This window comes from Artemia sp. Qi Xiang Cuo, chromosome 2 (assembly GCF_049724085.1).
Source record: "Artemia sp. Qi Xiang Cuo chromosome 2, ASM4972408v1, whole genome shotgun sequence".
NCBI classification, from domain to species: domain Eukaryota; kingdom Metazoa; phylum Arthropoda; class Branchiopoda; order Anostraca; family Artemiidae; genus Artemia; species Artemia sp. Qi Xiang Cuo.
Window position 1 is genome coordinate 94023340 of NC_142795.1, and position 23961 is coordinate 94047300.

The following is a 23961-nucleotide window of genomic DNA, read 5'->3' on the forward strand; positions in this document are numbered from 1 at the left end:
CCAGTGGTATACAGAGACAAATAACATCCTCCCAAAATATGAAGCTGGATTCAGAGCTTACCATTCAACCATAGACATAATTTTGAAACTTGTGACAGATGCACAGAAAACTATGAATGAGGGATTAATACTGGGTGCTGTACTGATTGATTTAGAAGGAGCATATGATAACACACAAAAAGACATACTAGGGGAAAGACTCAATGCATTAGGTTTCCCCCAACATCAGAAAACTGATTGATAGCTTTCTAGATAATAGAACCTTTAAAGTTAAAGTAAATGGGAAACTATCATCATCAACACCTATTGAAAAGGGACTCCCACAGGGAGCTGTGCTCAGCTGCTTATTATTCATATTGTATATGACAGCATTAAAAATTGACTCACCACATGGAATTTTTGCATATGACATTGGAGCATGGACAACAAGGAAAACATTTGCTGAAGTTGCAAATAAACTCCAAATTATTGCTAATAGCCCCCAGGACTTTTCTACCAGCATGAAACTACCCATATCAGTCCCCAAATCAGTGATCATATATTTCCATAATAGACGAAAAGTAGAATTACAACCAGTTACCCTAGAAAATTCTACAATCCCAACTACCAGTGCAACTAAATACCTTGGAATAATTCTGGACAACAGGCTTACCTTCAAACCTCACATTGACCATATCATACAATCATGCATGAAAAAGATGAGAATTATTCAAAGACTATCTGGTACAACCTGGGGTAGTATGGATAGATCCCTCCTCAAACTCTACACTCAGTACATCAGACCAGTAATTGAGTATGGCCTGATTATCTATGGAACTTGCTCAAGACAGCTCTTCAACAAATTAGAATGTGTGTAATATACAGCTATCCGCCTTGCCACAGGATGTAGGAAAACAACAAAGATTCAAAACCTTCTACAAGAAGGAGGGCTTCCACCAAATGAAAATAGATACAAACTTTTAACCATAAGATACCTGACAAAATTTGAAACAACCCCTCATCATTTCTTATTTCCAGAAGTCAGAGCAAGCCAGAATAGAGCCAAAAAACCACCCACTGATGTCAGTAATTATGGCCTGGGCACAGTACCCCATTAAACAAGAACATTTTAAAACTAAAATAGCAAAAAATCCATCATGGACATCAATCACATCAGTAGTTAAACTACAATTCCTCCCCCCAAAAAAGGGAGAATTTGAATCCCAAACAGCAATCCAATATTTCAAACAGCTCTTAAAAAGGAATATAATGAATATAACCAACTATCTGTTGATGGATCAGTTAGTGATGATGGATGTGGATGTGGGTGCTTTGTAAGAGAGCACAGCTTATGCATTATGGAAATACATAAGACAGGGATCAGCATACTAACAGCCGATGTAGCTGCAATCAATTTGGACCTTGAGACGCTAATTAAACTGAAATAGAGCAATAAACATATAGTAGTATTCTCTGACTCCAAATCTGATCTCAATATCCTAACAAACCCTAACTTTGAAACACTGGACATAGACTTACATCAAACTAAAGAAAACCAAAGCAGCCTTGGAAGATTAGGCTGTGTTATTAAATTTCAATATATACCTAGTCACCTGGGCATAGAAGGAAATGAAAAAGCAGACAATATAGCAATGCAAGGAGCAAAAAGCCAAATGGAAGCAGTGAAACCTATCAAACAGCTCGTGGTAACGAACTGTAAGTAAGGAGCGACCCGGCTCAATGGTAACCGAAACTCTAGAAAACGGGTGATACCAATAGATACATCAAATGTATCTATTAAAAATGTATCAAATGTATCTATGAATGTATCAAATGTATCAAATGTATCTATGTGATACCAATTTGATACCAATAGATACATCAAACGAATCAGATTTCAATGCTGATTTCAAATATATAACTTTCATCAAGTTTAATGCTACCCATCAAAAGTTACGCGCCTGAGAAAATTTGGCTGATTTTCGAAAAAAGGGGGAAAGACCCCCTAAAAGTTACAGAACCTTAATGAAAATCACACCATCATATTCATCGTATCAGAGAACCCTACTGTTGAATTTTCAAGTGCATTAATAAATAAATTGTTTTATGACATATTTTGGCAATAAGAAAGATACCGGTTGCGTGTTTATTTTTTTTTTTTTTTTTTTTTGTTTTTTTTTTCCAGGGATGTTCTTTACAATCAAGGTAGTCTGTAAAACCGTAAAAGGGCTCACTGGAACGGACATTTAAATTTCTAGTGTTTTTTTGAAGCGACCAAAAAAATGAAAGGCAATTGGGCCCCCTCCCACGCTCATTTTTTTCCCAAAGTCACCCGATCAAAATTTTGAGATAGCCATTTTGTTCAGCATGGTCAAAAATATGATAAATATGTCTTTTATGATGATTTAATCCCCGAAGTCCCCAGGGGAGGGCTAAAAGTTATGAACTTTACCCAATGTTAACATATAGTATTTGTTATTGGGAAGTATACAGAAGTTTTCAGGAGGGTTTTTTTCTGGTAGTGGGAGGCAAGGGTGGGTCGGGGGTTATGTTGGAGGATCTGTCCATGGAGGAAGTTTTCATGGGGGAAGGGAAATTGCCATGAAGGGGGTGCCGGACTTGCCAGCATTATTTATTGGTTATTGGGAAGTAAACAGACATTTTCAGGAAGGGTTTTTTCTGGAGGGGGGGGGGGGCTAGAGGAGGGGGTTACTCTGGAGAATATTTCCGTGGAGGATGTTTCTTTGGGGTAAGGAACATTTCTATGAAGGGGGCGCCGGACTTCCAAGCATTATTTAAAAAACGATCAGAAATTAAATAAAAAAAACAAGTTTTTTTCAACTGAAAGTAACAAGCAACATTAGAACTTAAAACGAACAGAAATTATAGCGTATGTGAGGGGGTTCTCCCCCAAGTAAATACCTCGCTCTTTACGCTACAGTTTTTTTTGTGCTTTCAAAAGGGCTATCTATTCTAATTGAACGGCCTTTGTGATTCAAGGGTTTGTTAGTAAAAATTTTTTTTAACTTTTAACATAAAGAGCGCCGTATTGACTAAGGGAAAAACCCCCTTATATACGTAATAACATATACGTAATAAAAAAACAATAAAAAAACAAGCGATACGGCTCAATAGTAATCTAAACTTTTAAAAACGGAATTTTGATGTCAATAAATGTATCAAAATAATGGGTTTATAATGCTGATTCTAAATATATAAATTTTATTAAGTTTAGTATTACTCATCAAAGGCTACGAGCCTGAGAAAATTTACCCGATTTTTTATAGAGGGGGGAAACATCCCCTACAAGGGAAAGAATTTTAATGAAAATCACACCGTCAGATTAAGCGTATCAGAAAACCCTATTACATAGGTTTCAAGCTCATATCTGCAAAAGTCTGCAACTTTGTATTTTTTACTAGAAGAAAAATATATGAATATAGAAGTTCGTTACGCAAGTTAATTTGTAAAGACATCCATTTAGCAAAAGAAAAGTAAAATTTTTATGCAAATTTTGTTTACTCATTCAATGACGGTTAGCCAAAATAAAAGTCCCCAGGGGGAGGGCTAAAAGTTATGAACTTTACCCAATGTTAACATATAGTATTGGTTATTGGGAAGTATACAGAAGTTTTCAGGAGGGTTTTTTTCTGGTAGTGAGGGGGGGGGGTCGGGGTTACGTTGCAGGATCTGTCCCGGAAGGAAGTTTTCATGGGGGAAGGGAAAGTTCCATGAAGGGGGCACCAGACTTGCCAGTATTATCTATTGGTTATTGGGAAGTATAGCGACATTTTCAGGAAGGATCTTTTTTCTGGAGGATGGGCTGGAGGAGAGGGGGACTCGGTAGACTCTTTCTCTGGAGGTAGTTTCTTTGGAGCAGGAGATATTTGTATGAGGGGGGCGCCGGACTTCCAAGCATTATTTAAAAAATGATCAGAAATTAAATTTTAAAAAACAAGTTTTTTTCAACTGAAGATAAGAAGCAACATTAGAATCTAAATCGAACAAAAACTATAACGTATATGAGGGGGGTCTCCTCCAAGTTAATACATCGCTCTTTACGCTACAGTTTTTTTTAGTGCTTTCAAAAGAGCTATCTGTTCTAACTAAACGGCCTTTGGGATTCAGAGGTTTGTGAATTAAATTTTTTTTTAATTTTTAACGTCAAGAGCAAGGTATTGACTACGGGGACAACCCCCTCATATACGTTGTAACATGTACGTAATAAAAAAAAACAATAAAAAAACAAGCAATATGGCTCAATAGTGATCAAAACTTTTAAAAAAGAAATTTTGGTGTCAATAAATGTATTAAAAGAATGGGTTTATAATGCCGATTCTGAAGATGTAGATTTTATGAAGTTTCGTACTGCACATCAAAGGCTACGCACCTGCAATAATTTAGCTAGTCTTTCAAAGAGGGGGGAAAAATCCCCTACAAGTGAACGAATTTAGATTAAAATCACACATTCCGATTCAGCATATCAGTAAACCCTATTTCACAGGTTTCAAGCTCATATCTGCAAAAATCTGCAATTTTGTATTTTTTGCTAGAAGAAAAATATACAAATATATAAGTTAGTTAAGTAAGTTAACTTGTAAATTACGTCATAACCAAATTTAGAGACATCCATTTAGCAAAAGAAAAGTAAAATTTGTATGCAAATTTTGTTTACTTATTCAATTACGGTGAGCTAAAATAAAAGTTGCATTAACTAAAAAACGATCATAGATTAAATAAAAAAAACAAGTTTTTTAAACTGAAAGTAAGCAGCAACATTAAAACATGAAACGACCATAAATTATTACGTAAATGAAAGGGTCTTTTCCTTCCTCCACTCCTCACTCTTTACGCTAAAATTTGATTTTGTCTCGTTACTTTATTTTTTCAAACAATAAAAAACTTTAGCGTAAAGAGCGAAGCGTTGAGGAGGGGACAGCCCCTTTCATATACGGAATAATTTCTGTTCGTTTTAAGTTTTAATGTCGCTCCTTACTTTCAGTTTAAAAAACTTGTTTTTTTATTTAATACCTATAAGGGACATAACTAGATTGCGACTGAAAACACTACCCAAATTAAAGCCATCAAATCTATCCCTCTTTCAAACCAGGATGCAATCAGTCTAGTTTCATCGCCTGGGTACAAATACAGCTAACTTCAACCACCATTCTTTCTCATATAAAATTAAGCAGCGAAATGGAGAAGTTGCCAGTAGCCCATTTTGCAGGTACTATAAGATCAAAGAAGAATCCCCTGAGCACATACTACTGAAATGTAAAATGCTGGAAAACAAAACAAGTGAATCTCCTCAATTTGAAAGTCCAACTAGAACTGAATTCAAACCCTCTGACAAATGTAAAGACTTTAACACAATCTTCTAAAAGAGATTTTTCCATACATGCTTTCAAACTGTTAAAGGATCTAAGCCTACAACATTATATATAGCAATCCATTTATGCTGACTTATTAAATAGGGTAACCCCTACCATAATTATACAACATTTTTCATCTTATTAGCTAATCTACATGTTTACATGTTCATCCACATATTATGAACTTTTATAAGCAGTGTTCATAATTAAGCCGTTTATTTTAATAGCAACGTAATTTTTGTGACTAGTAAATTTACATAAAAAGGCAACATTCTGTTCAGCCGCAAGTGAATTGTCCCAAGAAGAGGGTTATGAATTAATTCCTGAGAAAAGAAGAAATATCAACACAACAGCAACATTTTAAGAAATTTAAAAATAAATTTCTTATGAATTACCGTCTCGATTTATCAGTAGTGTACCGAACCAATCGTGCTCAAAACCCTCCTCAGGGCCATACAGTGGTGTTTTCTTTGTGGATGGTCAAGTTTTCACCACAGTAGAGTGCAGACTGTCTGGTATCATAGTGGTATCCTTTTGTAGTTTAGCTTAAAGCTTATTCCAACAGACAATGGAAAGAACTCCCCCTAAAAAAACGACCCCCGGATCCCACCCCAAATACAAATGAAATTTATCCATTTTTGCCCCATCCTGGCTGTTCATGCTCTCTTTCTCAAAGCTCACATGATAGTTCAAATTCTGAGAATAGGACAATGACCAGTGTTGGAGCTAATGTCACCATAAATGATAATAGATTTCAAGAGGTCCTTTCTAGGAGCTCCAAAAAAAGGAAAAAAAACGTCCCCAATCAAAAGTATTTCCCCTCTCCCTGTCCAAGTTTTTCCTTCCCAAAAATTGGGCATTTGCTTCAAAATTTATCCTAATTACCCCCTTTGAAATAACAAATATTACTTACAATAAGAGTTTCAAATTTCAAAATGTTAAAATCAATGTTTTCTCTTGACATTCACCGTGATGGATCTTTGTTAATAGCTGTCCAAGATCAGAAATCTGCCGATATAATACTTAATCTAAAATCTCTTCTGAGTACCCCATTTAATTCTTCTAAATGGAACCCAAAACAATCCCCGACAAAAATGGTAGCTTATAATGTTCCCCTAGAATCACCAATTCAGGAATTAAAAGAAGGACTCAGATAGGGCTGGTAACGCAGTCCCTGTAGAAGATGTCACTCAACTGGGTAAATCCAGCTCTAATGGATTAAAAACAAGTAGATCTTTCTTATTTCCACTGAAGGAAAAAATTAATATCCCAGAAAAGTTATTCCTATTTGGGCAAATCAAACCACACAAGGAATACAAGCCAAAGCCTACCCAGTGTCAGAAGTGTTTGAAACTGGAACACACAACAAATAAATGCAATGAAATTCTCCTAGCCTGTAGTAATTGTAAAGGGTCTCATCCTAAAGAGTTTACAACTTGCAGGAACACTCAGCCAACATGTATCAATTGTAAAGGCCCACATGAATCAACGAATAAATCAAAATGCCTTGCATATATGAAAAGAACACTAGCACTCCAAATAGTAACAGAGAAGACCATTCCATACCCTTTTGCAGCTATGGAAGCATATGCTGCCCAATCACACCAAATAAAACCCATATTGAAATTAAATAAAACTCCCAAGTCAAACACTCCCAAAGCATGAAGTACTCCTTACAAAACACCATCCTTTAAGCCCCCTAGCTCACATCTCTATCAGAAAGAATCACCAAGCCAACAAGCCTCCTTGCCTAGTGAGATGAGGTCAGCCTGGCACCCCCTCCCAACAAGAAACAAACCAGAAACACTATCAGAAATTAATCCCTTAACTGACTAACTGGATGCACAACCAAACATACAAACCTAAAATATTTGCTTATTCATTCTAAACTGCAATGCAGTTCAGGCGATAAATATACAACAACAAGAGAAAACAAAAATCATTGCTAAATTGGCAAAAATCTACGCCCCTAATCATATGCTCATTCAAGCAAAAAAATATCTTACTCTACTATTAAACAAAACTGAACATTGATAAACAGTCATATGCAAAATAAATCAACAACACGACACACATCAATGCTCCAGTGGAATGTAAGATCACTTACACAAAATAAGTTAAATGAATTAATATCTTTTATGAATAATAATTCCATCAATATTGCTTGCCTCCAGGAACCCAAAATCAACAAATTAAGTCTCTGGGATACACTATCCTGAGAAAGGATAGATCATCAGAGAGAAAAGGAGGTGGAGTAGCTTTAATAGTTAAAAATAATATAAAATTCTGTGGTATCAACTTTCCAGATTTTGTAAATGATGTTGTTGCAATGATATCCGTGTTCTGCTGTATAATACAGAAACCTACGTATTTGGGTTTTTTAACCCTATTGGCCTAACTACAAATGTCTTGGAATTTTTCCGCTACATAAGTAATTCTAATATATTGAAAAACATCATTATTTGTGAAGACTTTAATGCCCACAGCCTTTTGTGGGGGAATAAACCAGCAAATAAAGCTGGTAAGTTCATTGAGCGTATGATTTCAAATAATAATGAACTAGCTGTTGCTGCCCCTCCAAACCTGAATACATATTTTAACCCCAAAAGTGGCGGTTTCTCTACAATTGACCTACAAATTGTGTCTTTAAATATTTTGAATAAAATTTATATAAATAAAATTGATAGTCTATGTACTGACCACTTTGTCATAGTTTGCTCCCTAAACGAACCTGCTGAAACCCTATCACATACCTCCAAATATATCAACACTAAAGCAAATTGGCCTATGTTCCAAAATAAGCTAAATGATGAAATTACAAGTTTCACCCAAAATTCATGCATTTCAAACGCAACAGCTGACACACATGCTGAAGTATTGGCATTTTTACTAATAAATACAGCTAATCATGCTATCCCCAGGATTTCACCCAGGAAAACCTTCCCTAAACATATTCCCAAAGCATGGTGGACAAATGAGTGCCAAAATAAATGGAAAACAAAAAAGGCAGCTAGGAGAACATTCTTAAAAAAAACCATCACCTACTACATATTTAAAAAAATTACAAGCAGAATCTAATCTAAAAAGGACCATAATAAATGCTAAATATAAGTACTGGAATAATTTTGTAAATAATCTCTCCAGAGAAACACATGACCCAATTATACATAAAGTCATAAGCCACATCTGTGGGGAAAAAACTTCCCCCGACCCACTCCTGTATGAGCTTATACATAATAATACCCATTATGACAATGATAATGAAAAAGCTAAGCTATTTGCCACTCTTTTTGTTAATAAACTAACATCAAATAATTGTAGCAAAATGCCCCCAATTCCCATGAACCCAAGATACCAACCTCGCCCAGGATCCGAGTAAATAACAAGTCCATTTTCAATCCAGGAAATGAATAATGCAATACATCATATTAGGACCAAGACTAGCAGCAGCTATGACAATATACACCCTACATGGATAAAGAATCTTGCCTCTTCATATAAACAGGAACTTCTAAATTGTTATAATCATGCTTGGGCTTCATCTATGTTCCCCAATATCAGGAAATGTTCGTCCCTCCTACCAATCCCAAAGATTGGTAGGAAAATAAACCTAAAAATAACCCTGAGTCTTATAGGCCCATAATGATTACTCCTGTGATGGGAAAAATAATGGAGAAAATGATATATTACCGACTCCACTGGTTTGTTGAAAAAATAATATGATACCTCACACTCAAACCGGATTCAGGAAACACCACTCCGCAACAGATGCTTTCATATTGTTAACAAATGCAATAAATGAATCATTCTCAAAAAATAATGTCCTAGTTGCAGCTTTCCTAGATTTTGAAGGGGCATATGACAATGTGAACCACCAAATCCTTTTTATTAAATTGGCAAACCTTGGACTACCCCCCAAGCTAGCATCTTTTATAAAATCTTTCATAGAATGGCGAAGTTTCATTGTTTGTGTAGGCTCAGCCTCTTCACCCCAAAAGACAATAACCAACGGCCTTCCTCAGGGAGCAGTCCTCAGCTGCCTCCTCTTTGCCCTATATCTCTGGGACATGAACCTCCCCCACACGAATGTACAATATGCTGATGATCTGGTACTATGGTCATCTGGCAACACCTTTGAGATTGCACAGTCAAAGCTGCAAAAATCACTTTTCCAATTTGAAAAATTCTCTCGACGTTCAAATTCACCCATCGCTCCTACCAAGTCAAAAGTAGTCTAATTTCGCCAAAAGTAAATCCATTTTAATGTAAGATTGTCTCAAAATGGAAAAACTGTTCTAGATGATAACTGTATTCAATACTTAGTTCTCCTTGTTTACCAAAAACTCAATTTCCACCTCCATATTCCAAACACAATAAAAAAATGCTGTAGAAAAACAATTATACTAAAAAGACGTCTTTTCACACCCTGGGGCTGTAAGGAGAAAACCTTACTCGAGTTCTATAAATCACATATAAGACCCCATACTGACTATGGGCTCATCGTCTATGGTGCATGTGCAAAGACCCAGATGCAAAAAATTGAAACAATACGAAACGATATAATACGTCTCATATTTGGTCTTAGGAAACCCACAAGCACCAAGTTTCTGCTTATGGAGAGTGGATTAACAACAATCAGGGAGAGACGTAGCTTTCTCTTGATAAAACATCTTACAAAAATTTAGTCAAATAGCTCACACACCCTACAGAATTGGTTAAGAAATCCAGCCATGTATAAAGGGATTGTAAATGAGTATACCAACATTCAGAATAAGTTTCTTATACCCATAAATTCTGTTACACCTACTTTCCCTCCATCCTATCGATGAAATCGATGAATGCCCATAATAAACACTTATTTCTTAAAGTGAACTTAAGATTTAATACTCATCACTTTTGTCCAGAAAAACTTTGCTGAACTTGATACAATTACTTATAAAAACCATTTCCAAATCTTTGTTGATGGGTCCAAAATGAATGAGAAGGTAGCAAGTGGTGCCTTCCTTCCTCACCTGAAAATTGCAATGGGTGAGAGATTGTATAATAATGTATCTATAATGTCTGCGGAGTTAAATGCCATAATCATGTTATTAGAACACCTTATGGAAAATAAACCCTTGATTGCTAATTCAAACAATATTATAATTTATTCTGACTCTTTATCAAGCCTTGAGTTGCTGTCTTCAGCTCCTCAGTATAAGCTGTATATTGACACTTATCATTGTCTTAGTATTATAGATAATCTTGCGTCAAGTGGCATAAGAACTTATCTTCAGTATATTCCTAGCCCCTCTGGTATGAATTGTAATCATCAGTTTGGGTAAATAGCGGAAAATGCTATGACTATTGACCACCCAAATGGGTGACTAATCCCCATTAGAGATATTTACTGATGGAGACTATCAGATATTATGTTTCATAAGAAAAATCCTACTCCTTCCACCCTTCCCAATAAGTATTTTTCTAAAATTTATCATAGAATTCGTTCTGGAACAAATGGACTAAACTTTCTTGCATTCTCGTATCAGTTTCCTAATTCAAGTGGTTCAGTTCCCCTGTCCCCCCTTTGCAGGTATTTTATTATGAATGATGAAACAATTGACCACTGCCTATTTGAATGTAATATGCTGACGTCTGAACAGCATACTTTGCATTGTAAACTGTTAAAGTGCTTCAAACACCACAAAATCTCACTATCAGCCAAGAGCCTAGCCAACTATACCTGCACACAGAGATATATATCTATCATCTTATATTTGAACTCCTTGAGTCGAAAGATCCACTGAAAGATATTTGAGAATATCTAATAAATAAGAGACAATCAAGCCAGTAGCTCTGTAGCCCACAGAGTGAAGGGAAAGGGCTAAATAGTATCAACTAAAAAGCCCGCCTGCTGTGAAATAGAAGAAGAAGAAGAAGAATATTCAAAGATTGAGATACAATGTCAACCCAAATCAGAAAGAAGAGGGGCAAATGATCTGATGTTCAGGCCGCATGCCTCGATTCACTACAGTTGTTCCTCTTGGTCCTATCCAAAATTTCAAAAGCAAATCAAACACGGCAAATTTTGGTTGATTCATAGTATTCCCTTATAGACCTATATTTCATAAGGTCCAATGGGAGGGACGTTCAATGGGAGATCAGGGCGTATATCAGGTTATAACATCTAGTTTCTAGACTTGTTCAGTTTACCAGTTCCCAGTTAAATTTGCTCATTATGAGTTCTTAATCAAGAATTGTATTGCAACCGGCCTAGCCGCAAGAAATAACACAACAGCCTGAACATTCTGGGACCAAGAAAAAAAAATCAATCTTAAAGCTCTTCAGTAAAAAACAAGTTTTTCTTAAATTCTCTTCAATTTCTTACTTTGCTGTGCTTCGATTAGAATTTCCTACCATATTTTACTGAAAAAAAAACAAAAGAATGTGCATTGTCAGTTTAATATACACATACTGATATTTAGTAATCAAAATGTTAATATTATTTGATTTATTAAAGTTATAAAAGTAAAAACATATATATTTTTTCAGTAACGTGCAAATTATGTTCTGGCCTTGGGGGGGCATAGTGGTTTTGAGCCCTACTCATGTTAATTTCTTCTCGATTTGAGTTTGACTCGGTTATTTATTGTAATTTCTGTTCGTTTTGGGTTTCATTTATTTATTGATGCTGATTTGTGGCAGTTTCACGCTTGGTAGATTATTTGATTTTATTTTGTCTAATTTTTTGTTTAATGGAGTTCTTAACTTTTCTTTGAAAAACTTATTTTGTGGAAAGTTTTTTTTTTAATTAATTGACATAGAAGAATGGTCTCAGTATAGTTTTAGGTACACCATTAAAAGACTGTAAATGAAGTAACAAACGGTATCAAATTTGATTGATCCCACTTTTTTAGAGCTATAATAAGGAAAAGTTAAGATGATCAGCTGCTGTTTTACAGAGAAAAGATGATGTTTGACGAAATCATGCTTCTTGGCAAAGTAGTTGGAGTCAAATTGACAGCAGGAAATCTGTAAATACAAGAGGAGGACATAAAAACATGATTTAAAGAAAGAAAGTTCTTCCAGGAAGAGAGCAAAACTTGAAGACCTTAACATGATAGGTCAGGGGGGGGGGAGCAGTGTGTGTAGCTGTGTTAACTTCGGGTGGGATGGTATTACAATTATTTTTTAATAACATTGCTGTCATTTCTTGCTGTCAGAGTTGTTGTCATTTCTCTTTAGAAAGTTCCCATTCTGATCATTTTGTAAATAATTATTTCTGAGAAGACCTCCCTCTCATAGGAAAAAGCTTTGAATACCCTCATTCTGTAAGTCTAAATCTGTGTACAAGTGGCTGTAGATCAGAAAATACTACTTAAAGTTTATCAAATCCTAATTTAGAAGAAAAAGCTAAACCTTATTCTTTGTAACTAAAATCGTTTGTCTTTATTTAACTTAAACATCAAAATTATCTTGCTCACCTTGTGTAGCCTGATATAAAAAACATTAAATTTGAGCAGAAAGAAAATCAATCCAAACAGAATGCAGCCACTGATGATAAAAGAAAAAACAGGTAAATAGAAGATGATAGTGTTTGCTATATCTGCTATCACACTCATACCTGAAATAAAAAGTGTCATATCATAACTAGTAGAAAAATTAGAAACTAAAGTAAATGGGACATGGATAACATTGATTCAAACCTTGCAAAAGAATTTTCATCCCAATATTTTGAAAATGAATCTGCTTCAATAGCTTTCTTCCAGGTAGAATACTGTGAAGTTGAAATATCAAAAATTAAGCTAATGGTTGATAGACTCCCTAATTCTTGGGATGATTTCTCTTTATTGATATTGCTCTTTGATTTTATTTGATATTTCTTTTTATGTTGACAAAAATAAAGCGTTTTAATAATGCTCACAACCTGTAACTAACTATCAACATAGAGAGTTATACTGCATTTAGCCTTTTCAATGGGGTTGATTTCCTAAAACTTTATACAACTTCTCCACAGTAGATTTTTGAAATAATGGTCTTTTTCCAAAGACTTTTGTTTAGCTTATCCCCAATTAAATATCAAATATTTGCTTACAGATAGTGCTATTGCATTGGTTGCTTTAATGGAGAGATGAGGACTAAAACTGATGTTATGATTTCAAAAATACTGAAAATAATGAAAAACGCTTCTCAAAAAAGCTCTTACGTTCAAACATACTGAAAATTAATAAATTATTGTTTTTTCCTGCTATAGGCCTATGTGAAAATTGAAATATATTAAGGCCAAAAATGAAAGAGTGGAGTGGTTGTGACTTAAACAGTCATCCTTGAGTATACATCTTGATATTTCCTGGGTTTCTCATCCTTATCTTTAGTCCAAAATGATTTTAATTATTTGGGGATGTAGGACAATTTCTGTTCTTTTTAAATTCCTAGTGCATTCAGAATAAATTTGTTTATTTTATACTCTTTATAGCAGTCGGCAAATTTTTTAGGCTAGAAAAGAATTCTTTTCATACTGAGTTCAAATAATTCATCACAGGTACAAGTTTATGAGGATACCACTACCACCTTTCCTCCAACAGCAAATACGCTAGCATTACCAGTAAACAAATCCTGTCTAAACATTTATGTTACAATAAATATGGTAGAGGCAATGACAATTCAACAGTGCAATTTTGGAGCCACTGTTGAAATTTTCCTTCAAAACAGGATAACTCTGCTTAGTTGTGACTTGGAACACCATCTCTTGAAGCCATTGTTATATATTGACAATGCAAAACGTGGACACTATATGTTGCAACATCCAGATAAGAAAGGAATATTCAATTCAACTAGTTTTCTGTTTTCAACACAAAATAAGCTCTTGACAATTTTTTAGCCATGTAATGTTGAAACTGTCATTACTAGGTCATTTTTTTGCAGAAAATAAGTTGAGATCAGCACCAATGCATCAAGATACATCTGATCTTCTCTAAAATCATTTGCTTTTACTTGATAAAATTAAATTAAAATGGCAGCAAATATAAGACTATGTTCCAAGCGTATAAAATTCTTGTCTGATGAAGGTCTAGTGGAAAACCAGGTCAACTAAAAAGGTTCCTTCAGCCAAATTCAAACGTAGATATTGGCTTCTATCAATTATCATGAGATTCACTTCTTTTGAGATTATCTTGTAGTAGCCTTGTCAAAATTTTCGACTGACAGCAAAAGGCACTGTTGAAATATAGGTGACTCTATCAAAACTTCACTGAACATGTCAAACACATGAGAAACAATTGGTGTCAAAATTCCAGGGTCCTCTGACAAAAAAAACTGTTGTTGAATTTACAGGTACTTTTTCAACAACAAGATATTTTGGTGATTATTATTTCAAATAATATTTTACATGAAAACGTTAAAAAGTTTTTTTTTTATAGCTTTACTGATTTGATGCTAGATTTTCAATCATCTGAAGAACTGTCACTTGGCCTCATACCATGTTCATATTTTTAAGCATTTGACTTGGTTGATCATAACATCCTAATTCATTTATCACTGAATAACTTTGAAGTAGACCACCTCTTAGTAAATTTCGTATGTTTTCTTTCAAATAGATCCCAAGTTGTAAAATACAAAAATATTCTCTCTGAACCCCTCCCTACTTAGCGTGGAACTCCTCAAGGAACCTTGTTAGGACTACTCTTATATCTAGCATTGCTTAATGAAATTGGTAAGAGATTCCCTTCAAGGTATTAATATGTAGATGATCTGCTGATTCTTGAAGTATGTCATAGAAACATCAAAAGTGACTCCCTCAAAATCCTACCAATGTTTTGGATGAGGCAAAGAATTGACATATGAAAGCAAATTCCACTAAGTCAAATATAATGACAATAAACTTCTCAAAACTTCCAGAAATCCACTCCTGTTTTCTTAGACCCTATCCCACCCAAAATGCTAGTGAAACGTGTTAAACAACTCAGTGTCACAAATTTCATATAATCTGAAGTAGGATATGCATATTTCAAGGATTCAGGACTTTCCAGACAAAGGATAGTCAGAACTAAAATTTTTAAATTGGATTAAAATGGCAGATTAACATTGAATGGCCAAATGTTGACAACATTTTCACTACAAACAACAAATAAATCTTTGCTGGATTGTTAAACCTGAGAGGAGGTGGGGCATTCCAGAGAGTATTTGGAGATGCTATTATCCACCCACAAGCATTCCCCAAGTATTTTGACATATGTCAAATTGGGTTCCAACTTACATCAAAAACAGGTAATTTTTTGGTTATGTTGAATTTGTAGGTGAAAATGCTCCAATTTAAAAAAATCGAAATTTTGTACCCTATTCTGCTGAAACGTCAAACTTCTAATCAGACAGTTGGATTCCTAGATGTTTTTCCTACATACTGAAACCCTTTTCAAACCAAAAGTCTTTAAATTAAGCCTTCCAGAGTAAAAAAAGTGTTTTTTTTTTTTACAAAAACTGTTGAATCATTGGTGCCTTTACCCTATTTCGGCTTATCGACAATGTTATCTCCTGCATCACCCTACGTAAGAACCCTTGTCAAATTAATTGAGCACACTAACAAGGCTCACTATTATAATCATACCTGCATACAGGGGTATGGTAAGGAGAATTCCTTCCAAGATTTCTTCAAATGATCCTTGTCTGAAAATGTTAATAATTTAGGCCCTAAAATACAAATTAGTGCATTTGATATCAGGGTAAAGACTACACCATCTAAAAAAAATTAAGAGTTGTTGTTGTACCATTGTGCATACCTATGAATTGCATGCATAGTAAAAAAATCTGTTTATTAATGTACTAACAGCGAAATCAATGGAGGCAATAAACAAATCAGATTGGTGGCTCTAAAATTATATTCAATACCTGACCTTAGACTTAGTTCAACCAGTGCCTCCAGAGCCATATAGGGTGTCACTGAGTAGCCTCTATTCTTTCCTTAAGGGGACTGTTCCATTAATATCCTCCCACTTTGCTATGAGATGCATCTGGAGGACCCTTCTGTTGTTTCTGTATGTACTACAGAGCATGTTCTTTGGTCTTACTTAGCAATTTGTCCCTTCCAGTTGCCCGTGGAGAAGCATTTTATAAATTCTATGGTCTGACATACAGATAATGTGTCTAAGGTATTGTCATCTTTGTTACCTCACAACTGAGGCAATGTCCAGTTGGCATATGCAAGTACGGATGTTCAGTGATAGACCTTAAGAGAAAGTGGATATCCTGAAATCTCTGCTTCTAAATAATTGTCACAAACATTTCCTCAGAAAAACCAGCAATAGCAACAAACCATGGGCAATGCAAGAAATTAAAGAAATGATCAAGACCCACTGCCCACTTAATTCAAACAGTCAGTTAAATGCGGCAAAGTCCTAAGGATTCATAGTTAAACCTAACAGCAATACTAAGAAACATTATGTCCATGACAAGTGTAACCACTTCTGAATGCTGGTCCACAGAAGTGGCATGCCACTTTTGAATACTGATCCACAGAGGTGGCATGCTGAGGTAAAATATTTAACAAGAAAGAAGATAGCTGGTGACATTAAAATGCATAAAGATAATGAACCACTTGTAACATCTACTGAAGTAGACCCATTTTTCTAAACAATATGCACCACTTACCCTTCCATCAACAATTGTGGAATTGAACCACTCATACACGATTTTTCTAAACAGTTAATTGTAGATTTAATAGAATATTTGGTCTTCAAGGAGATTGAGAAGCTGAAAAAGAACTGTTCTTTGTATCCTGGAGGACTGACAGTAAATTTACTGATTGAATATTCAGTTTTCCTTCCCCAACCCCTTACTTCAGTGATTAATCAGTGTTTTAAGGAACAAAGATTTCCTCAGACATGGAAGAACGCATATGTACAAGTCAAAGGTCCAGAATCTTGTGACCAGCTGCAGCCAAACTTGATTACTCCTAATCTAGCCAAAGTGACTTAATTATTCATTTACCATGAACCTTTTTCGAAAATTAGCCTTTCCTTGATCCATTTCAGTAGTGTGGTCTAAAAAGAAGCAACACATTTAACTATTCCACCTAATAACCAATAGCTAGATCAAAGAAATAGTATTGTGGACTTGTTTTTTGCTAATTATAAAAAAAATGGCCTAATCTACCATATTACTGCTGCCAAAACTTAAAGGCAATGATTGCAAAAAAGAATATTCTGCTACTTGTTATTGATTTTCTTTGCAGCCACTATCAGTATGTTTACATAGTTATCCCACGAGATATTGACTGAAACTGGGCCAAAATAACATGCAGTACACATCAGGGAGCCAAACTTGCAGCCCTGCTGTTTGAAATGGTGATAAATTATGTGGAACTTGGAGTTGAGAATTGTTTTAAGTACATTGATGACTTATCCATCATGCTAAAATACCTAGTAGAGAACCAAGTTGTTTGCAATTATGTAGTGACCTCAAATTGACTTTTGTTGGCCAGTGTGACACATATTGGCTGCAAAACAACAAAAATAAAACAAAAGCGATAAAGTTCAACCCTCTAAAACATGATCTCTCCTATCCTGAACCTCAGTCCTCAGACTTGTATACTGAAGACTGCTCTTTTAGCCCACATGTTAAAATCCTAGTAAAAAAAGGAAATTGTTCAACAAGGTTGTTTATTACTTTATGATGCCTGGGTTTTGCTACAATGCAACTCAAACTGGCATATCTGTCTTACAGCTGTCATTACAAGTCAGGGGCCCATAAGTGCACAATATCTCAGTAGTGACATTGAAACTGTGCAGAAACGTCCTGCAGAAATCATACTTGGTACGAATTATGTGTCTTGTGAACTTGCTTTCAAGTTGCTAAAAATACCTTTTCTCTGTGAGTGCAAACATAAACTTATTCTGAAGTTAGGATGCTCACTATTTGCAAGTCAGAAGCATTGTTTGTTGCCGCCATATCATTATGCAAAGCCTCTGCCTACCAAAAGCAGAAATTAAATTAAACCATTGAGAGGACATACCCATTGTTTTACAATGTCTTTTTCTTTTGTTTGTTAGTGCATTTAACTGTTTATAGTTTATTCACCCCAGCAATTTATTAATGTTGCAAAAGATAGCATAATTTAGTTGCAGGATAGATAAAAATTATGAAGGTGGTTTTATTAAATTATTCTTAAGAACAGAGAATTCAATTAAAAAAAAAAAATCCAAATGCCTATGTGATTATTCTGTTTTGTTAGCAGTAAGGGTAAACACATGCCAGGCTCTATTACTGATCTAGAGACAAGGCAAACACACTGCTCAATGCCTTTTTTATATTTTTTCTAAGTATAATAATATTTTCACTTACAAATAAAGTAGGCTATTTTAGAATGGTTTAAACTAGTGGTTGGCCTCTTCAGACCAAAACATTATGAAGTTCTGGTAACTACTTTTTAAAAGTTCCAAAAAAATCAATAAAATACTAATTTTCCTTAAAAGTACTTCACTTTACTTTATCCTAGCCCCACCCTAATGTGCAAATATATAGTATAAATTATTATTCTCAAGAAGTTTTCTAAAACACAATAATAAAACAAAAGTAGTACCATTAGATTTCTTATCTTATACTTACAGGATTAACTTACAGGATCCTCAGTGCCTTTATGGAAACATCCCTGTTATGGCACTCTCTAGGTGACTGTCCGTTGGTTTGTCAAGTCTTGTTTCCCTGATACTTGGCTATCTGAAATTCTGCAATTTAAACTATGGGTAACAGTCTCCCCAGAGTGTAAGGCCAGCAGAGCCCCAGCACAACATCAACTTTGGTGGATAGTGCACAGATGGTAGTGTTAACAGTTTTAAGTCAATAAAGTCAGATGTTTAAGAGTTGTGTGTGTACATGTGTTCTTTCCAGAATTGGTTGAGTCCATTTTTGAATGTATTTAGGTTGTCTGCTTTCACAACACTTTCTAGGAGACTGTTCCAGTCCTCTACAGCTCTCACACTCCAGAAATTGGCTCTTGATTTATTTAGGGCATGGGGTTTGATCACTTTTACTGAGTGACCACATGTAGTCTGAGTTTTGGGGAGCTAAAAGTAATTTTCGAAGCTGAATTTTTCCAACTTGTTTTTCCTTTTGTACGTCTGGATTTGGGCTCCTCTTTTTCTTCTGTACTTGAGTGTTGGAAGTTGCAGTTTCAGTAACCTCTCTTCATGACTCATCTTTGAAGCCTGGAAGAAGCTTTGTGGCTTGTCTTTGAACTTTTTCTCTCTCAGCTGAGTCTGTTTTATAGTGAGGCCCCCATATGACATTACCATACACAATAGTAGGCCTTACTAACCCTTTGTACAGCTTTACAAAGGTCTACTGGTCAAGATGCTTGAAGCTCCACCAAATGAGACCAGTGAGTTAAGAGGCCTCAAAGCTATTTTATTTGTGTGGTTATGAAACCTAAGCTGAGAGTCAATAATAATTCCAAGGTCTCTTTCTGATTTCACTGTCTCTAATGGTATCCTTGCACCTGTTCTACTTCTTATAGTTAACTGTGGTACTGTTTCTTTTCTCTTGCCAATCTGTATGACTTTTGTTTTGCTTTTGTTGAAGTTTAGCCCAAGGGTTTTCAGGTTTTCTGTCAGTTTGTCAACATCTTCTTGAATGATGACTTTGTCCATGTGTGATGCCATTTTTCTGTAGACTTTAGTGTCATCTGCAAAAGTCTTGGTAGAGCTTGAGATACTACTGTTAATTTTGTTGATAAATAGTATGAACAGGAGGGGCCCAAGAACACTACCTTGAATGACTCCATTTGTCACCCTGGCTGGTTCAATTGGGGTCTCACTGACCCTCACACTTTGCATTCAGTTTTTTCAGGAAAGACTCAACCCAGTTTAGTAGTTGTGACTGGAGACCGAAATTCTGTAGTTGTTGGACGAGATGTGGATGGGAGATGCTCTCAAATGCATTTTCAACATCAAACAATACTACCAGGATATTGTGGCCTTCTTCCAGAGCTTGGGTCCCTTTGTTGAGCATGTCTAATAGTTTTGCGGTACAACTTTTGTTTGGAAGGAACCCATACTGATCTGGGTTTATCAGTTTGTTCTCTAGGATGGTGCAGTATGCAGTCTCTGATACACCCTTCCATTAGTTTAAAGACCAGTGACATGAGATATACTGGTCTGTAATTTTCTGCATTTGCCCTTTTCCTTTTCTTATGGATGGGCACAATAGTTGTTTCATGCCAGATTTTTGGAAGCTCCCCTTTGTCTATAGATGTCTGGAAAATCTCCAGCAGTGTTCCTACAATGCACTGCCTGTCATCTTTGATGGTCTTGTATACACCCCAAATAATATATTTCTCCTTTATGTACCAAATAATATATTTCTCCTTTATGTACCAAATAATATATTTCTCCTTTATGTACGCAATAAGGTTCACGCCTGAACCTTATTGCGTATGGCGTACCACCTCAAGCAGACGATAAACAATTCATACGAAGATTCCTAAAAAATGAATTCAAAGTCGATGTGGACAGCATTACGAACATTCGACGCTTACCAAAAGCTCAAAACTCCACAGATTCTAGAACCCCTGCTGCTGCAAGGCCTGATCCCATATTGTTTTCTATTAGTTCAAGTAAGCAGAAAGCGGAAATCCTTAAGCTCTCCCGCACCAAAAAAGGCAACATAGCCTTTTACGCAGATACCTCCAAAGAGGATGGCCAGAAAAGAAAGGAACTAGTGGATGAGATAAAAAAAATGTGCTGCTGCAGGCGAGCAGAATCTAGGAATTAGAAACAGGGTCATTGTTTTAAAAAACAGGGCACCTTTGGGATTACCAGTCCCTGTGCAATCACAACAGATGGAGCACTAAATCTGGAACAGCCAAATATCATGTAAATAGTGTAAATAGGGAGCAAGAGAGCTTTGGAAGTTCCATGGACTCAACAAGTTATGAAAGCACAGAATCACTGGAATTGACCAATGACGTTTTTCTAAGTGCCGATTTGGACAGTGAAGGCAAAATCATTTCCGAAAATGAAATTCCTGGCATTCACAACAGTGCTACAAAGATAAAAAAATCCAAAAAATTATTTTGTGTGCTTTACACACATTTTGATACTCTTGCCCCAAAACTTGCTGAACTGAAAGCTTTTTTTTTTGATCTTAATGTGGACATTATTTGTGTTTGTGAAATTTGCCCAAACAACTCAGTGCACAAGCTGGTGGAATCTTACATTCAAATGCCAGGATTCAGCTTGTGTCGCAATTTGAATAACTCTGAATGTCACAGAGAAGTAGCAATATACTGCAGGACAGGACTGAAAGCTAAAACTGTGAGTTACCCTCTTATTAATTCCACTAGTAGTTGGGTTGAAAATGTTTGTTTTAAACTCCATGTAGGATCTGAATCATATATGATAGGGGTAATTTACTGAAGCCCATCAGTTTCTGATCAATTTATTTCACATCTATCCATATCTGACCTGGTGTCCAAAATGAGTTCCAATGAGCACTCAACTGTCTTTTTGTTTGGAGATTTTAATATGCCTGATGTTGATTGGGTTGAAGGAATAGTATACCCCCCTGAAAGTAGCCCACCCTGAATCAAAACAAATTCCCTTTCTGACAACATACTGATACAGATTGTAGACCAACCAACACGATTCAGGCACCAACAACAACCCTCCTTACTTGACTTAGTTATCACAAATGATCCTGAACGATTTCTCTCTATTTCTTACCATCCTGCTCTTGGAAGCAGTGACCATGTCTGTATCTTGACTGAAATACAGATAAACAATAAGAAGGAGAACACGATAAAGAAATCCTTACGGACTATGAGCAGATGAGGCAGGACCTATCCAGGATTAAATGGGAGGATATAGTCAATAGTTGGGACATTGAGAAAAGCTGGGAAACGCTTAAGGTAACAGTCTTAGATACTGAAAAGAAAAACACCCAAGAATATTGGTGTCTACTACCTAAAACAATCCCATACCTGCCAAAAGAAGTAAAAAGAGCAATGAAGAAAAAGAAAAGAGCTTGGGCCAAGTATGTAAAATGTAAATGTGATAACCACCATGACAGGTTTAGGAAATGTAGAAACAGACTAAGAAATTTGACTGGCAAGGTTATAAGGGACCATGAAGATGCAATTGCAGCTAACTTAAAACAGAACCCAAAGATGTTTTGGCGACATGTCTCTGCAGCTAACCCGTATAGACGAGATATCCCAGAACTAATGAGAGAGGATGGTAAAAAAGCTTCAGGTAGAAAAGAAAAAGCATACCTCCTAAATTCCAGTTTTAGTACCAATTTCTCTGCCCTACCCACAGCCAACATACCACCTCCTCTACCAGAAAAACTAATCCCAGAACCAATGGTCATGCCAATTATTTGTAAAGAGGACGTTAAGGTTTATGTAAACTATGCATGTTTTTGACCATTTTTAAATAAACCGCGTGCCGTCTTCAATTTTCGACTAAAGATGACAATTTTGGTACTATTCGATAGCTGAGACTTAGATTTATGATTTCACCGAGTTATATTTTTGAAATATGATTCAAATTTTTTTTTAGACACAAAAATGCTTTTTAAAAACAGAGAATTTTGCGACTAATCTGAAGCTACTATTCTGACGGGATAGACAATGTATTTGTATCATATTGTTCATTAGCTTCGGATCTATGCAGTCACCGTGGCAGATTTCTTATATTACTTAGACGTTTCTGTAGAAAATAACGTAAACTTTCAAGAAAACGCAAAAAATGTTAAATTGTTACAAAAATAGATGGACTTCGCTTCGCTATTTCTCATTAAAAGAATCAAGGGCGGATCCTTTCGGAAGGCTGTTTGAAATGCATTTAAAGTGGGCGGCTATCGTTTTGTCTACCTGTCTAGAAACACCAATTTTACAATCACACAAGACAAAAAGTTCTCGGCTTGGGTGATTTGAATATTCTTTTCTGTGTATCGGACCGTGTGATTTATTATGGGAAATAAAACGAAGGAAATAAGCTGAAGCGAAACTCAGAACAGTTCAAAAAGTAAGTAATATTTTTTATTTGCATTTGTTCTGTTTCTATCTAATCTTAAATATACAATTCGATGCATTTTCTTTTTAGAACAAAAGGAGTTATTTCTTTTGGTATTATTTTGTTCAAAGTTTCTTACAAATCTCAATTTAATTTATTTATGTACGTTTCATTAATCTAGGTACATTTGCTTCTAATCCACACTAAGTATGCAAATGAAAATGTAGCATGAAAAAGATAAAATTATCTTCATATTCGTTCATTTGACCGAATTACGGGTAAACTTTTGAAAATTAGCTTGCGAAAAAATAAATATACTCATAATTTGGCCATGCGCGCTTTTACCACTCTGTGTTGTATCCAGGGGGGGGGTGAGGGGGGAGCCCCCGCCTAGCGTAAATAAAAGTAGGGTTATTTAATTAAATAACCCCCCTATTCGGTAATTAAACATGCTCCGAACGAACGTTTATCGGCTCCACCTCTTTTGCCCCCCCCCTAATTTTTTTATCGGATCAACCTATTTTGCGCCCCCCCCCTAAAAAAGCCTGGATCCACCCCAGTTTCCAAGTAATAATCACTACAGTTACAATGGAACTAATGGCTAGACTGGCTACAGGTATAGTTGA

General features: G+C 35.6%; 1 protein-coding gene across 4 annotated transcripts in view; it reads right to left on the minus strand.

Annotated features, from left to right (window-relative positions):
* LOC148955831 (2-hydroxyacyl-CoA lyase 2-like) overlaps positions 1-23961 on the minus strand; it is a 113186-nt gene that overhangs the window by 67891 nt on the left and 21334 nt on the right. For 3 of the 4 annotated variants that reach the window (XM_089104517.1, XM_089104537.1, XM_089104527.1), the window contains exon 2: positions 12815-12954. In XM_089104517.1, coding sequence (XP_088960643.1) covers positions 12815-12952 — 138 coding nt within the window. In that variant the 5' untranslated portion in view covers positions 12953-12954. Of the gene's footprint in view, positions 1-12814; positions 12955-17534; positions 17554-23961 lie in introns of those variants that run through there. The other variant, XM_089104543.1, reaches the window with a different exon arrangement.